This window comes from Notamacropus eugenii, chromosome 2 (assembly GCF_028372415.1).
Source record: "Notamacropus eugenii isolate mMacEug1 chromosome 2, mMacEug1.pri_v2, whole genome shotgun sequence".
Classification (NCBI taxonomy): domain Eukaryota; kingdom Metazoa; phylum Chordata; class Mammalia; order Diprotodontia; family Macropodidae; genus Notamacropus; species Notamacropus eugenii.
In genome coordinates, this window is record NC_092873.1 from 287,341,305 (window position 1) to 287,358,653 (window position 17,349).

The 17,349-nt window shown below is 41.8% G+C and overlaps 1 protein-coding gene across 7 annotated transcripts in view; it reads left to right on the plus strand.

The window, feature by feature from the left end:
• Positions 1 to 10,121, plus strand: part of ELAPOR1 (endosome-lysosome associated apoptosis and autophagy regulator 1) — a 110,396-nt gene extending 100,275 nt beyond the window's left edge. For 3 of the 7 annotated variants that reach the window (XM_072644224.1, XM_072644227.1, XM_072644230.1), the window contains 8 exons: positions 1,089 to 1,262; positions 2,720 to 2,900; positions 3,781 to 3,877; positions 4,821 to 4,922; positions 6,226 to 6,352; positions 6,440 to 6,618; positions 7,158 to 7,323; positions 9,270 to 9,542. In XM_072644224.1, the coding sequence (XP_072500325.1) occupies positions 1,089 to 1,262; positions 2,720 to 2,900; positions 3,781 to 3,877; positions 4,821 to 4,922; positions 6,226 to 6,352; positions 6,440 to 6,618; positions 7,158 to 7,323; positions 9,270 to 9,407 (1,164 nt within the window). In that variant the 3' untranslated portion in view covers positions 9,408 to 9,542. Of the gene's footprint in view, positions 1 to 1,088; positions 1,263 to 2,719; positions 2,901 to 3,780; positions 3,878 to 4,820; positions 4,923 to 6,225; positions 6,353 to 6,439; positions 6,619 to 7,157; positions 7,324 to 7,762; positions 7,868 to 9,269 lie in introns of those variants that run through there. The other 4 variants (XM_072644226.1, XM_072644229.1, XM_072644225.1 and 1 more) reach the window with 3 other exon arrangements.
• Positions 10,122 to 17,349: the final 7,228 nt, after the last annotated feature.

The following is a 17,349-nucleotide window of genomic DNA, read 5'->3' on the forward strand; positions in this document are numbered from 1 at the left end:
ATGTTAAGCCTCTGAACTCTAGCATATTTCCTGAATATATACCCAGAAGGCTGGAGGCCCAGGACACATTGGCCCTATAAGTGATATACCCTTACTTTGCAGAGCTCAGTCCTCCCTCTAACCTTCAGGAGATGGCATGGAACTGGGTTCATCTTGTCCTATTCCTTTAGAGATAAATAAGAGAGATTAGAATCCGTCTAAACCTAGAGAATAATGAGCTATTTTTGCAGGGGCCTAACAAGTGAACATATATATTTTTCATAAAAAGTGGGGGGAAGGAGGGAAAAGGGAAGGAAGAAGCCCTGGTGTCCAGAGTTTCCAGTCTAATCCATCCTGATTTCATAACAATTTGTCTAGTCCAGCTTTGGGAATCTGACTTTTTCTTTGAAGGTACAGTGGGGATGCTGCCACATCCATCTCTCTCTTGCCATGGCACACAGTATGACCTCCAGGCTCAAGTGAAATAATGTGACTATGAAACTTTATGTAGAGTACTTTGCAAACTTTAACATGCTCGATAAATGTCAATTTTTATCGTTTATTAAAGCCTCTGAATGGCTTCCCCAAGAAAGGAGCAAAGAGTAAGATTAAGAAAAAAGAGAGCAGCTGTGGGTAGCCCTTTCACAGAAACCTAAGAAGAGGGATTGGGGAAGAGAAGTAAAATAAGAGATTTAGTTGGTTGACCAGGGTACTTCTGTTATAGAAACCTGCAGATCACCTGTGAGTCCAGTAGGGAGGGGAGAGACTCCTGGGTTTTCTTCTCTTGGCCTAGCTCCCCTTCCTTTGTCAGTAACTCAGTCTTCTCTGCTGTAAAGTGAAGAGGCTGATTCTTGGGTTAAATATGAAAATCGTGTTTTGAAAGAAGTCTGTTTTCCAAGGATATACTTTATGATCATCCATTATTATCAGTACGTCATTACAATTCAGGCCTTATTCTTTCCTCCCTCCTCTCATTCTGGGCTGGTTCAACTTGGGAATATTCCTGGTTGGGTTCCACCACCTCAGCCTTCACTGTAGCTCAGCTTCATTCTCCAGCCTCAGTGCCCAGAGGATCAGACAGCTGACCAAGCCCCTGTTCCTCCTTGCAGATCCACTCGCTCTGTTTCAACGACTGCACCTTCTCTGTCACCAATGCAGCCAGAACCTTCAGCTATGACTTCTCAGCCTTGGCAAATCCTATCTCTCTGTCTGGGGGACCAAGCTTTACTTCCAAAGGGCTCAAGTATTTCCACCACTTTACCCTCAGCCTCTGTGGAAACCAGGTAAAATGTGTGCAAGTGTATGCATGGGGAGAGAACATGGGAAAGACTGCTGATGGATAAGGGATGAAATATTTAATGGCCCAGAAAAAAAAAAAGGTGGGGAAACAACTTTTCCCTCCAGGACATTTTTTGCTTGAATGATTAAAATTTTTGTATTATCTTTTTTTTTAACTGTTTTTAAAAATAATTCAATAAACATTTGTTAAATGCGGGATGGTGGGGAAGATATAAAAAATATGATAATAATCCTTGCTCTCATGGAGTTTATGATTTAGTGGAAGGCCATAATATGTAAGAGAATAGTTTCTCATGCAAAGTAGAATAAAATAAGTGCATGAGAGAGTATTATCTGGAAACTCAGAAAAGAAAGATCATAAAAAGCTGAAGGAATTTTTTTTGGAGGGGTAAGGGAAAGGAATAAGCATTTCTATAGTACCTCCTACATGCCAGGGACTGTGCTAAGTGCTTTTGAAAAATAGTCTCATTTGGTTCTTATAATAACTCTGCAAAATAGGCACTATTATTATCCTCATTTTACAGTTGAAGAAATTGAGGCAAACAGATGTTATGTGACTTGCCTAGGGTCACACAACTATTAGGAAGAGTCGAAGGCAGGATTTGAATTTAGATCTTCCTGACTCTAGGCCCAGCTGGATATGCCGTCTGACTGCATAGGATTTAGGAAGCTTATTGAATCTTGATGGTATTGATACTTAGGATTTAGTACACAGAGAATGGAGTGAGAGGCTAGGAAGGGTATTTAAAGCATTGGTTATAGCATGAACACAGGCTCCAAGACAATAAATCAGTGAATATGAGTGGAGAATGGTAAGAAATCTAGTCTGGTCCTCACAACAACATTGAAGGACGAGAGGAAGGCCACAAATTGTCTCCTTTAAAAGGTCCACTGAGTCACTGGATGATAAAAGGGTTGCCTCATCACCTCAAAGTGCATTCTCTACAGTGATGGGCCACATGTAGTGAAAATCAGTATACATACACACACACATGTATGTATATTTATGTGCATATATATGTATATATATACACATACACACATGTGTGTATACACAAACGCACATAAATGCTGGCTTTCTCTAATTTAGGGTTGGAGAGAAAGGAGGGAGACAACTTAGAACTCAAAATGCAAATGAATGAATGAATGAATGAAATGAGGTCTCAATGCTCCCATGTACTCACTTAAACCTGAAGTGACCTCAGACCATCTCACATGAAAAATAGCTCTTCACAAAAGGATGGGGATTCCTGATACATAGTCTCAAAACTCAGGACACATGGGACTTGGTCTTCATTTTCTCCCTAGCTTGTAATTAAGTCTGAAATGAGTCATTCCCTATTCTGGACCACAGAACAGCTGAAACCTTAGACATTAACCAGTTTGTCCCTTCTTCTCCTTTGATCCATTATCAACTACCGTTGATCCATTTCTTCCTCAGGGTAAGAAAATGGCTTCTTGCACAGATAATGTCACTGATATCCGGATCCCAGAAGGGGAGTCAGGCTTCTCTAAATCCATCACATCCTACGCCTGTCAGTCAGTCATCATCCCCTCTGAGGTGACAGGCTATAAGTCTGGTGTCTCCTCACAGCCTGTCAGTCTTGCTGATCGACTTGTAGGTGAGTGGGTACCATCATCCAGGTCTCAGCTATAGGAGAAAAGTCGCAAAGGTATGCTAAGCGCACAGGAGTTGTGGTGTTGTTGAGTTGTTTAGTCGTGTCTGACTCTTTGTGACCCCATGAGCAATAGCACGTCAAGCCCATTTTTTCCCCCACTGTCTCTCAAAATCTGCTCAAGTTCATGTTCATTGTTCCCATGACACTGTCTATCTGTCTCATCTGGCATCTCCTTTTCCTTTTGCTTTTAGTCTTTTCTAGAATCAGGCAGGGTTTTTCTAGTAAGTCTCCTCTGCTCATTATATGGCCAATGTATTTAAACGTCAAAATTTTTAAAAAAATATTTAAGCTTCAGCTTCAGTATTTGACCTTCCAGTGAATAGCCTGAATTAATTTCTTTAAGCATTGACTGATTTGATCTCCTTGCTGTCCAAAGGACTCTCAAAAGTCCTCTTCATCACTACGATTTGAAAGCATGATCTATCTTGGATAACCCTGTGATCTCAAACTATGACCTATCCATCTTGGATAACCCTGCACAGCCACAACAAGGCAGTGATCCAGCAGGGCAGGCACATAGGAGTCAGTAAATATTTGAATGAATGAGTGAATAAGTAAATGAAGGAAAAGACTATATGCATCAATGGTAGGAGATTCAGACTGGATGCTTGAACTTCTAGATTCTATATCTAATTCCATTCCCAAGTTACCATGTGGCTTTGTTCCTTTTTTTGGACTTTTGCCCCAGACTTGCTACCTCCAGGAATAGGATGATATATAGGTTTGTAAAACCTCTGGTGAGATATAGGGCTGAGAGGAATAGTAGGGTAGTTCTCAGCTTGTGTTCCTACCGAGAATTAATCGGGAGACTTTGCTTTGGCAGGAGTGACAACAAACATGAACCTAGATGGAATCACCTCCCCAGCTGAACTTTTTCCCTCTGAAACTCTGAGGATGCCTGATGTGATCTTCTTTTACAGGTGAGGCACTGTTCAGAGATGTGATATGTAAAGAAACTCCCCTTGGGTGAAGTAGAGAGTTCTTTGGCCTCCACCCATCCATCCATCCATCCATCCATCCATCCATCCATCCATCCATCCATCCATCCATCCATCTGTCCGTCCATCCATCCATCCATCCGTCCATCCATCCATCCGTCCATCCATCTGTCCATCCATCCATCCATCCATCCATCTATCCCTCCATCCATCCCTCCCTCCTTGGCCTACACTGATATAAAATTGTGACCTGTAAAACATCTGCCCATAAAATGTAATTATGGGCAGCATCTTCTGGGGTTCTGTATTATCCTTGGGGCAGGCCTGCCTTGGGAGCAAAAGGGAAAGTTTAGATGGTCTCTATGAACCTCTTCAGACTAAAGATGCTCCAATTCTGTATCAATCAATCAATCAACAAGTATTTATTAAATGCCTACTATGTGCCAAGCACATACTGGGAATACAAGTATGAAAAATGAAATAATCCGTACTTGCAATGAGCCATACTCCTGTGTTTTATTCCCCTAATGATTTTTAAATAGTTTATTTTTTCTTTTAAGTTACTGTCATCTCCGCCTGCACTCTAGAACTTTATCTTGTAACAGATTCAAACAAAGCCATGAACGCATTGACTGTGTCTGAGAATGTATGCCTCATTCTGCCTCTGCCGTACACCATCAAGTCCTCTGATGTCCCTCCTGACTCTTCCTTTTCCCCTTTACTGAGGCTACTGATGTTTCTCCCTCCTGCCCTTCCAGACACGAATAAACCAAAATTCCAGTCATCTAGGCTGTCTCCCCTTTGTGTCACCTAACCCGAGTGTCCCTGCTGCTGTCAGCAGGTCTTAGGTCCATGCCAGGTTGACTCCTCAGGAGCACCAATAGGTATCTGTAGTTTCCCGTAAGTGGTCTGGATTCCTTTGCAGGTCTAATGAGGTGACACAATCCTGCACTTCTGGGAGGTCAACCACGGTCCGAGTCAGATGCAATCCACTGAAACCTGCCCCCGGAAGCCTCTCACTGCCAGTGTAAGCATAATAGATGGGGAGCACTGAAGCCCATGTTCTCCATTACTCAGGAGATAGTTAAAGGGAGGGAGGGAAAAGGCATCTTGGGCCTCCTCAGGGGTCCTTGGGGATGCAAAGAGCCTGAAACCCCAACAGAATCAGGAACCAATAAAAAATTATTATTTTTATTTTTATTAAATTTTATTTTATAAATATTATAAATATTTATTTAAAATATTATAAATATTAGCACCTACTATGTGCCAAATACTGGGCCTTGGGGATAGAAAGACAGAAATTAAATGGTCCCTACTCTCAAAGAACTTGGGGGAAACAATATGTATATACCTAAGTAAATGCAAAATACACACAAAGCAAATAAATACACTGGAATCTCAGGGAGGCATTTGTAGATATTAGCAGCTATGGGCAACAGGAAAGGCTTCATGTAGGAGGTGGCCCTAGGTTTGAACTCTAAAGGGATCTAGTGATTATGAGGCAGAGGTAAGGAAGGACAACATTCCAAGTGGTGGGGTGAGGGGAGGGAACAGTCTTTCAGAGGCTGGAGATGGACCTGAGTAAGGAGAGTCTGGCTGGACCATCAATGCTCTCTAATTAGTCTGCAAAGGTAGGATGGAGCCAGATTGTAAAGGGCTTTCACAGAGGAAAGGAATAAACAAGGAAAGACATCAAATCTATCCTCTACTGTCAAACAGCAACTGAGGATAGCTATGGGTCCTGCTGCTCTGGCTGATTTACTCTATGCAGATTTTCACAAGCTTCTGTCTCCAAATTCTATTTTTATACATATTGAACTGGGTCTTTAAAGCACACAGACAAATTGAAGAATCTAAGCCATCGTAAAAGGCAGGGGAGCTGCCCTCAGGAAAGGACCTACACAAAGCATGTGATTTGAAGGCTCACCCTTGGTGGCCATATCTTCTAAGCAATTAACTAAAGTAGGGATATAAAAATGGTAGGAGGTGGGTCGGTGGATTAGGAGGCTAAGGTGTGAGGATCTTGCTGTAAAGAAAGGTTGGGAGTGTAGTGAGCAATACCAGACAGAAGAAGAAACACCATAAGGTTGTACAAGGCACCTATAACATTCGTTATTTGCATACAGGGATGTTAAGATGGCTATCAAGGATCAAGGCCTCTATGTTAGCAACTGAAGCGGATAGACTATAGTAGGAATCAAAGTTTGGGAGAAATATGGAGGATCTGGGCAAAAAAAAAAAGGCTAAGTCAGAGAACCTATGACAAGGGATTCTCTACTACATGTCCTCTCCCCATTAGTAATATTCTCCTTCCTCTATCCTACTAGGAAATGCTCCGATGGGACTTGTGATGGCTGTAACTTCCACTTCTTGTGGGAGAGTGTAACAGCTTGCCCCCTGTGCTCCAGCTCTGACTACCATGCTATCGTCAGCAGCTGTGTGGCTGGAATACAGGTAGAGTCAGTCCCCTGATGGAATATTCAATAATCCAGACATGGTTAAAGATTTGACACTAAAAATCCTCATTTTCCTCCCCAACAGAGAACCACTTATGTGTGGCGAGAGCCAAAGCTGTGTACAGGAGGCATCTCCCTGCCGGACCAGAGCATTACCATCTGCAAGACGATGGATTTTTGGCTCAAAGTGGGCATCTCTGCAGGCACCTGTGCTGCTATTCTTCTCACAGCCATGACCTGTTACTTCTGGAAAAAGAACCAAAAGTACATGACTAGATATTTTGATAGAGTTAGGGATGGAGGATAACGGTAGAGGGGGATGAGACTGGAAGGCTAGGGGAGCATCTCCTGTACCAGGAGTCAGAATTGCTGGGATCTTTCACTGCACTGGCCCTCAACCTTGTAGATCTAGTGCTAACCACCTAACCTCTCTCTGTATGCCTCTTAAGTGGGGATAATATTGGCCATTCCCATCCCCATCAGCATATCTGGGAGATTCTCAAACAAAAAAGTAAGTGCAGGACCTATCTGTTTTTTCATTTTTCTGTTGCCCTGATTATTTTTTATTCCCATGATATTTGGTTATATTTATATTATATTTTAAATTCACCGAGGCAGTGACGGTAGAAAACAGGTCATTGGATTGAGAGCCAGGTTAACCTGCAGCCTCCACTCAGCCTTGCCACCTCTACTCTGTGACTCACCTTCCCCTTCTGTGAAAGAGAAATGATTGTCTGTGGCTCAGCTTGCTCACATGCCATCAACCCACACTGACGGGTTTGTGTTCCTATCCTCTCTCGTAGACTGGAGTACAAATATTCCAAGCTGGTGATGAATGCCACTCTTAAGGACTGTGATCTGCCTGCTGCTGACAGCTGCGCCATCATGGAGGGCGAGGACGTGGAGGACGACCTCATATTCACCAGCAAAAAGTCCCTCTTTGGGAAGATCAAATCATTCACTTCTAAGGTAGGTGGGACGGGCTGTATAGCACCAAAGGCGCATTGCCAGAGCTGCACGGAGAGGCATCCATCCTAGCAAGGAACGATCCTTGTGGCCCATGGTTCTGCTGCCCCTATCATCCCCATCCCTGCTCTCTGTCCTCCATTTTTTTTTATTCCATTCCATTCATTCACTGAGCTTTTTCTAGATATAATAATAAATAATAATGTAATATATAACAATATATACCATTTTATATAATATAATATTTACATGTAAGTTTTACGAAGCCTTTTCCTTAAAACAATCTTATGCAACTATTATTATCTCCATTTTACATATGGGGAAACTGGAGATTAATGAGGCTAAATAATTTGCCCATGGTCACATTGCTATGGTTAGAATTGGGACTCAAGCCCAGGTTTCCTGAATTTAATTAAGACTTATGCTCTTCCTGCAATGCCAGTTCTCCCTAGCATGCGCCAGTGGAAGAGTCTTAAGATCTGAGTTCAAATGTCAAGACTGCTGCTTTCTGCCTATATGACCCTGAGCAAGGTACTTCCGCTGTCTAGTCCGCATTTCCTTATCTGTAAAATGAGAGGGTTGGACCAGATGACCCCTAAAGTGCCTTGCAGCTGTAAATCTTTGGTGGTTTAATCCCTATGTCTCCCTGATTCCATTTTCATTTCAGTTACATCTGGGAATAGTGATCCCCCTCCCCTGAGGTCTCATAGATGCATTTTGGACTTGTTGATCAACTCAGGTCTCTTTGAGCCCTAAATAAGAAATCTTTTTTCTTATAGGCAAATGACTTAACAACTCTTTCTGGAAATGTAAACAAACCAACCCATATTAGGACCATATAATTATATTGTAGGGAGGGTTTGATTTTAATTAGGCTGACTCTAGCCTTTTGGAAAGCTAGTGCTTTATAAATGTGGAATAGCATTATTACAGCTCCCTAGGCTAAAACTTGGCTTTAGTCCAAAGCATGGGGGGTGGGGTGTATGTGTGTGTGTGTATGTGTGTGTGTCTGTGTGTCTGTGTGTGTGTGTGTGTGTGTGTGTGTGTGTCTGTGTCTGTGCGTGTGTGTGTGACAAGACATCTTATTTAGCCAGCAGGGGGTGCTGCCCCTCAAGGCATCCTGGCCAAGTCCTTCTGGGCAATGAGTTACAGTGGGCATTCATTGTGTGAGCGATTCAGTCAGGAGGAATAGTGAGAGGAGAGTAAACACCAGACCCTACTTTATGGCTGGGCATGGAGCCAAGCAGAAGGGATAGCCGGCATGAGCTACTTCTACAGTTCTATAAGTGCCCTAATTCCTGCCCTGTGCCAAGTGACTTAAAAGCATCTCTAGTATGTATGTCTACTGATAATAATAATGTCATTTACATAACACCTACTATGTGCCAGGCACTGTGCTAAACCCATTACAAATATTATCTCATTTTATCCTCATAACAGCCCTGGGAGGTAGGTGAGGGAACTGAGACAAATTCATGGGAAGGGGGTGGGGGGGTGGGGCTTGGAAATGTGGACAAAGGAAGGAAAATCTGAACTCCTGACTTCTGTACACTTTGCTAGACAGCTCCCTTCATCTCTAATGCCTTTATTTTGTGTTTGTTTGTTTTCTGGTGGGAAAAAAGTTAATTCCAGGAAATTGGCAGGTAGGGAATGGAGTGGGAAGCCACATTATAAAGGTTCAACATTATGTCATAGAGAAAGTTGAATTTTAATTAGGTTGATAAGGTAGGAAGCTTTTATTTTTTTTCTCTTAAAAACTTCTTTTTAACTTTTTATCACTGGCTTTTCTAATTCCCTTGATCAATAAGGCATCCTTGGGGGAAAAAAGAAACAAAAAGAAGAAGAAAACTCAAATACTGACAAAAGTCCTCATTTCTTTGTAGCTATTGAAATTAGGAATTTTACCCTTCCACCTTTTCCACCTACCAACTAGTTTTCCTATTCCTTAGTCCTCCAGCAATGCCTCTCTCCCCCTCAACCCCTGCTTCTCCCTGCTGGGTATAGAAGAAGACCCAAGAGTGCAGGCCATCCCCAATCACTGTCTGTCTTTCAGAGGACACCAGATGGATTTGACTCCGTGCCACTGAAGACATCCTCAGGAGACATGGACATGTGAGAGGCCCAGATCTGCCTCCTCCTGCTTCCTAACCTAGGCAGGTTGTTTTGTGAGCCCATGGTGACTTGGCTGCTCGACTCTCCCACACCTGCAGCTGGAAGATTCTTTATGTGGCCTTATCATAAAATGTTTAAATTTCAGATTTTTTTTATATACAACACACCCAAACTCTCACCCTGCTTACCCTAAACCTGCAAAACATACCCACAATTGTCTGTATAATGGCTCCTTTGCTTGCATCCTGTTTGTCAAAATGACCCAGCCTCCCAAACTGTAGTTTTATCTACCAATGGTTCTGAATGTTCCAAAATGAAAAAAAAAAATTCTCTCTTGTTAAATATGGAACTGACTTCTTTTGGCTAAAGGCATAAACTCTCCTTGTATTTCCTCACTTTCCCCTTGGAGAAGTAGGTGCCAATTCAGCTGGGTTCTCTTGAGCTCCTTTCTTACTGATGTCTTAAATAAAAAGGCCTCCTTTCCTCTGGACACCCAGTTGAACCTGGAGTGTAGATGACAGATGTGGCAAGTATAATATGGAGCACATTCTTATGAAGTACAAAAGGAGCTAGAGGATTTGTTTTAAGGATTTCCTTCCCTTTACTAGGTGGTACTTTTCCCTTTCTTATCACAGAGATGTTCTCACTGGAGCCAAATAAGAAAGTTAATAAAGAAATTCACTAAAGAATTTGGTCAGATGTGTTCCCTATCCTGATATTATACTGAGGGATTCCATCTTCACAGTCTCCTGTCTCCCTGCCATCTCCCTCTGGCCCCCAAGGGACACAGACAAGCTCAAACCCAGTTTTTCTAACTCTCTCCCTTTGTTTTATTCTACAACTCACTAAACCTGTAAGACCAGAGGCTGGAGAAACCAGAGCAAGAGTCCAAATTATATTTTATCCCTTCCACTACTAACAATTCTCCATTCACCATACCATTGGAGATGACAATGATGGTCCCTTGGCCACTGGCCCACTTGTCCACTTTTTCTATCTGCACTGTTTAATGGTCATTTGATATTTAATTTGTTTGTACAGAATGGGTTATCATTTTAAAAGTTGTGTCTCTTGTTCTTCATAATGACAAAGGTAGCTCCAGCTGACCTAGACATTTTTTCATTAAAACCCCTATACTGCTCTACACCATTCTCAGTGACACTGATGGGAGAGTAGGGTTTATCAGTGGATATACAAGTTCTCTATTTGTTGTGGTGATTTCCCCCTTTAGGATCTACAATTCTGGGAGGGTGGGGGGGAAAGGGAATTCTCCCAGGAAATGCACACTTGACTGTAGCTCTCCCTTACAGTTGCTCCTACACCCTTAGCCCTCCCTGTTTGGTAGGGAACTTGGCGATGACAGCATCCAGTCATTCTCTTTCCTTTCATGGCATTTTAACCTTCTGCCTCAAAGGACATGGAAAGAGCTCCTAGACCACTCTCAAAAACAGCCCCAGTGGGAACAATCATAGCCCCTTCACCCCTGATTTCCACGCTGTGTAGCCAGAATCTGGGCCCCCTCAGAACAATCTTGAACTTCAGTGATTTGCTTAAAACATTTCAAAAGCTCTCTTTTCTATTCCTCAGAATACAGGCAGGAGGTTTACCCTGAGACCCCAGGGCACAATCAGGGTCACTAGTAACCATCTTCCTCTTATTCCTTGAGCTCTTTGGAGATCTTGGATTTATGTTTTAGAAATGTTTTAGATGTGATTTCTAAGAAAGATTGGGGGTGGATAGGGCCAAGGAGCATATCTTACACAAGCTCTCTGAGGGGAATTGACTTTAAAATCTCAATGGGATGCCTAAAGTCTTGGGTCACAGGAATTAGCCATGTTGTAAAAAATTCCTATGTTTGGCTGGGGGCACAAATGAAAATTATGATGTATTCAAGGACCAGGGGATTTCTGATGCCAACCAAGATTTTTTTTGTTGACTTTTTTTGGTGCGACTGTACTTTAAAGATAAGACTGATTATATTTATACAACAGAGACTTTGTAATACATTTTTCAACTTTGTGAAACCAAAATTCTGTCTTGTCAAAATGGGTTGGATTTCCTTTTTACACTGTTTTCCAAGAATTTGTAGTTTGTTAGGGGACGGGTATTGCATGTAAAACATGTGTGAAATAAAAATGTACCTTTTTGATTTTTTTTTCTTGAACATGGGCTTGGGCAGTAGATGGGTGAATCAGCATTGGCAAGCCTTGATGGCAAGCAAGAAAGAGCTAAGCACTCCTCTGTAGTTTTAGGACTGCACTGATCATTCAAGAAACACTTACTAAGTGACGGCTGTGTACAAGTTGGTGAAGGAGAGAACATGAAAGATATGGTCCTGGTTGTCAAGGAGCATACATAAGTCTCTAAAAGCTACACCTAGGTTTAAGCTCTACTTTGGTTCAGCAACTATTAAAGACTACACAGTTCAAGAGGCCTATTGGGTCCTGTTTTTTTACCAGACCAAACAAGAGGATGCAATAAAGCAATTAAAAAGGTAAATAACAAGGAACTCTTCCCTGAAACAAATACAGAAACACATCCTTGTTTGCCGCAATGGGAGAAGATACATGCTCAACCCAGAAAACTCATTCTCCTAGTGCTGCATCCCAACGGGAATACCTGTGTCCAAAACAGCCACTTGCAGCCACCTCATTGAGTTGCTGATCTGATTTCCTGAGCTCCTGTTGCCATCTTCCGTATCTCTGTTGAACTGCAACTTTTATATTGCCTATTCCCTACAGGAGATCGGGTGCAGACCTTTGGGAGATGACCTAGTTCAGTTCTCTTGTGTGTCTGACTCATAGCCACACCCAGCCAGCATTAGAGAAAGTCCCTCAAGGTACATCGGTCACGTTGCCCTCCTTTACCTCAGTAGCAACTCCTTTAATCCTGTCTCATATTTGAGTTTGGGTAATGGCCATTCAGATCCCATCATTAGAAGTAGAAAGCAACTCAGAGATCCCTCCCTCTTCATTTTAAATCTAGGGAAACTGAGACCATAAAGATTAAGTGATTTCCCCAAAATCACACAGGTAGTAAGCAGCAGTCCATGATTAAAACTCAGGTTCTTTGACTCAGTGTCAGTGCTCCTTCCCTAGTACCATGCTGTTTATAAGCAGATTAGCATTAAATTTCATTTAGCAAAGACTGGAGGGGGCAGGAAGGAACTGGCCACTTTAAAATTACATTATTGTAGTTATATTTCTAAACCGTAAAATATTATTAGTCCATAAAAGAAGTACAAAGCACTTTGAGAGTTGGGAGAAGAAATTATCTTTGGGAGAGGAGTGAGAGAGGGAATATGAGAGAAGTGATTGACACAAATAGGATTTTTGAGGCAAATATGGGTGAAGTGGCCATTCTAGAGTTAATTAATGGCATAAACAAAGTATGGAAGCAAGAAAACATGGGACATGATTGAAGGACATTCACAAATGCAATAAAAATGAGTATGAAGAGGCTTACAGAATGCATGGGTAGAAAATACCTGAATGACAGATAATAACTACTCAGGCAACCAGTATTTCCTGCTTCTATACTGTCCTTAACACTTGAGTCCTCCTCTGTAGGGACTGTACCAAAATGGAAAGCATGAGTTTTATTTTGAAAGTTCTATCACAAAATTCCAGACTTCCCCTAGCAGTGTTCCAAGATGGTAAAGCCCCAGAAAGAACTCCATGGGTTAAATGTTGGTTCTAGATGAATGATATTAAAGCACTTCTTTTCTGTTAAGTGTTAAAACACATTTTTCCTTTCTGTAAGAGTGGAAAGTTATGTGTGCCAACAATTGCAGTCACAGTATTAGATGGTTTTGTTTGACTTCTCTCAGGGAAAGTATCAGGGATAGGAGTGGGGGTGGGGAGAGGTTAGTAAGAAATGATTGTTGCATCCAAACAAAATATATCAATACATTTAAAAACCCACCATTGGGTACTGATCCTACTACCACAGAACCCAGATGCAAGACAAACCAGGGATAAGCCAAAGGAGGAGCTGAGAAGAGAGACTCAAGGTAAAGGGTTGGAGTGAAAGGGGCTAAGAAAAGAGAGTTAGGAGCAAGTAGAGTTTTTGTGACTTTTCAATTATCCAGTTTCATTACATAGGTGCCTTTATATCAGACTGATCCAGGGCACCCCTCTACTCTTCCCCCTCCCCTTGTAATCCTTGAAGGTGGAAAGTATTTTCCCTAAAAACCACACTGTGAAGTAGATAAACTATTTCTTAAGCGCAGACTGTACCAAGGACTGTGTTGGTAGGGGAGGTGGGGGAAAGCATGTAGAAATACAAAGACAGAAACAAAGCTGTCCTGGCCCTCAAGTTTACATTCTAGGTAAAGGTGGCGGGGGGGAACAAAACATGTGCAAGTAAGGTGTGAAATTAGTGGTATCCTCATTTTTCAGATGAGAAATCTGAGACTCCAAGAGACCAATTATGAACCCGAGTCTCTAACTCTAGTCCAGCTGAATTCTAAAGTATCTGGTCTGGACACCTCAGGTATGGAATGCTTGGTGTTTTGAGATTTAACTGCTGTAATATCTGGACACAACTTTGATTGAGTCCCACATCACTTGGGGACTCATCCCAAGAAATCATCTTCTTCAGCCCTGTAATTCAGTCTATCAATATGATGATTTGGGTGGAGTTTCAAGAATATCTTGTTTGCCAGCCTTACCATGTCTCTGACTCAAAGATTGCTTCCCCTTGCACTTGTTTACCATTGGGTTTAGACACTACTACCCTAGACAAGCTGAATTCGAGAGGGGCAGGCCCAGACAGCCCTGCTCTGTAAATCTCTCTGCAAGTATCTACATGCCAGGTCTGCAGCTGTCAACCCTGTTTTGTGGTTCAGGGCCCTTTGGCAGAGCCTTGATGGAGAGAGGGCCAAACAGATTATAAGTAGGTTGAACTATAATGTATCTGGTAAACCTAGATTCGGAATTGTAAGTAGAGAGGTACTCTATGACCTGCTTATGACTAGCACTGGGTAACTGATGGAAGAAATAGAGTAGACCAAGTAGTTTACCAAATCATCCCCTTTCCCATCCCTCTCAGCAGAGGACTTCATTTCTTTTTTTTCTCTAAATTTATTTGTTTTCAGTTTTCAATAATCACTTCCATAAGTTCCAGTTTTCTCCCTCTCCCTCCCCAAGACCAAATGTAATCTTATATGGATTCTACACCTACATTCCTATTAAACACATTTTCACATTTAGGAGGACTTCATTTTTTGAGGCCATTCATTTTTATCTCCGATTTATCTTGCAGGTGTCTTGTCTGTCTGTAGCTGTTTGCATGCTGTCTCCCCAAGGAGACTCAAGATTCTTGAAAGCAGGGACTGGGTTTTTTTGGGGGGGTGGAGCGAGCAGCTTTGCCTTTATTTATATCCACAACACTTAGCCCAGTGCTTGGCACTTGGTAGGTGCTTAATAAATGATTGTTGACCTGACTTGCTTTTCCTTCACATTCACTGCCAAATGTACCCCTCTACTCTTCCCCCCTCACTAAACTTTCCCTGGTAAATCCTGACATCCTCTACATCTTTAGGTGTATGTGTGTGTATACATATACATACACACACACATATATGTATAAAATTAAACATTCCACACCCAGAGTCCCTGTCATCTCCCAGAAAAGGAGAAAGATGCATTCTCTCTCTTAGGGGCTGAGCTTGTTCATTATAATTGCATATTACTCAGTTTTGGGGTAGTCCTTCAATATCATTTCAGTGCCATCTATATGTTGGGCCAAGACACAAGAAAAAAACCAAAACATTTCCTGCCATCAAGTAGCTAATACTCTGTTGGGAGGAAACTACATGTGCACTGAAAATTATATTCAAAGGAATTTCTGGGTGTGTGGGGAGAACACCAACTGTGTAGTTAGGAGAGGCTTCCTGTAGGAGGTCACACTTGAGTTAAGTTTCAAAAGAAGTTAGGAATTCTAAGAAGTAGAGGTGAGGAGGGAGTGTTTTTCAGGCATAGGAACAGTCTATGCAAAGGCATGATAGTAGGAAATACAATGTGAAAGGGGAACAAGGAGGACAGTTACGTACATGAAACTGAAAATTACTTTTAAACTCTATTTTGTTGAGATTTAATCAAGCCAGATGTAATATTCCCCCTTGCGTTCCTTATCCTTGCAAGTTTACTCAAGTAACATCATCTCACTTGGGTCACAATTCTATTTTATCATAATTTTATTTACTTTTTGTTACATTTTGAGTTCTGAGTTATCTCCTCCTCTCCCTCCCTCCAAATCCCACGTCAAAGAAGGCCAACATTAGATATGAATGTTGTTTGTGGAAGAGGACCATGACATCAGGAAGATATCATGACCTGCAAGTGAATTGGATTTAAGTGAGGGAGAATCTGTGCAAAGTCACCAGCCTCACTCTCTGCCTTTGAGCCATCTGGGGCTGGTGGCCAGATACAGATCAGGACTACTGGAGATGGCCCTGGATCTAGTGGGAGACCTTGGCCTTGGACTCAGTTTGACAATCAGTGATTAATGCTAGATAAGGAAAGCGGCAGAGAATGGCCTCTTTTACCTAGTCAAGTGAAGAAAAAAAACCACTCTGGGAGGGGAAGACCCTCAGGGTTTCTGGCCCAAATGGAAACAAATGCTATCTACATTCACTCAGAGCCAATCAGGGCCCAAAAAATGACTAAATGGGGCTTGGCTTGGGACCTATTGTTAGTCAATCAATGGGAGCCTCAGTGATCTGGGTTTAAGGCTTGGTCCTTAAGAAAAACATCTAGCCCATAAACCCCAAGATATCTTGTGAGGTTTCAGCAATCAAAATTTGTATTCCTTTGGGCAGAGAAACTGCAAGTAAGGTGATGATTCCTTGTGTGGACTAGTGGGAGTGGAGGGAGGGAGAGAATGAAGGAGGGAGAGAGAAGGAAGGAAGGAAAGAAGTGATAATGTTTAATATAAAATTTTAGAATAATCTCTTTGTTCTCTCTGAAGCAAACTCAGAGGGTGCCTCTTCCTATGTCAACAAAGCCAGCCAAGGCTGACTCTACATTCCTTAAGAGACCTTTAACCTAAGACACTATCTTGAATAATGGGACATTTTTCATATCTTAATATTTGTAGACATATACTATGTTATGGCATATTAATGGTAAAGAAAATATAGACATCTTAGGTCACAATTTCTATTGAACATTGTTTACCCTTTCCCATGTCAGTTATCTGTTTTGGGGCAGGAAGCCTACCACTTACTAGTGGTGGGATTTCCGAGACATATGTTTACCCAGCTTGGAATCCCAAGGCCTGACCAACATTGCTTTGTTAATTGTCCTGTCTTACTGAATTTATGATTTGCTCAATTAGGAGAGTTCTTTTCTCATGGTGAAATGTATATAAGCCAGAAGATTTCTGCACTGGGTAGCCAGAACATTTCTGGCTCCATAATGCATTATGTTACCGTTTTCTTTAATAGGGAATTGATTGATTAATTAAATCATAAAATGTATGCATTTAGCCTGTTGCCTTTTCTTCAACAAGTTTTCAGGTCAACGGAAGGAAGAAGGAATCTACATTGCTCAACTTCCCTTCCCTTCTGTCTGATGAGGTTTAGAATTGTTAGAGCTGGTTCAGGTGTGAAAGAATTCACTTAGACGATTTTCTCCTAACCAAGGGGAGCTTTATTGATGCGAAAGGATAGGGCTAGCTCTGGAAGAAGGGCTAGCAGTTTACACAGGGACAAGGGCTTATTTTTATAAGAACAGGATAAGGGAGGCAGGGGAAAATTTATGACCCAGGATGAGAGACACAAGGAATTTTGTGGTCCAGGATAAGGGGAAAGTTTTATGGTATTTCAGAATGAAGAGACTCCAGGATGTCCTCAAGCTCAGGAGGTACTGAAAAAGCAATCCTTAATATTAACCCTTAGGGGACTTTTGTATC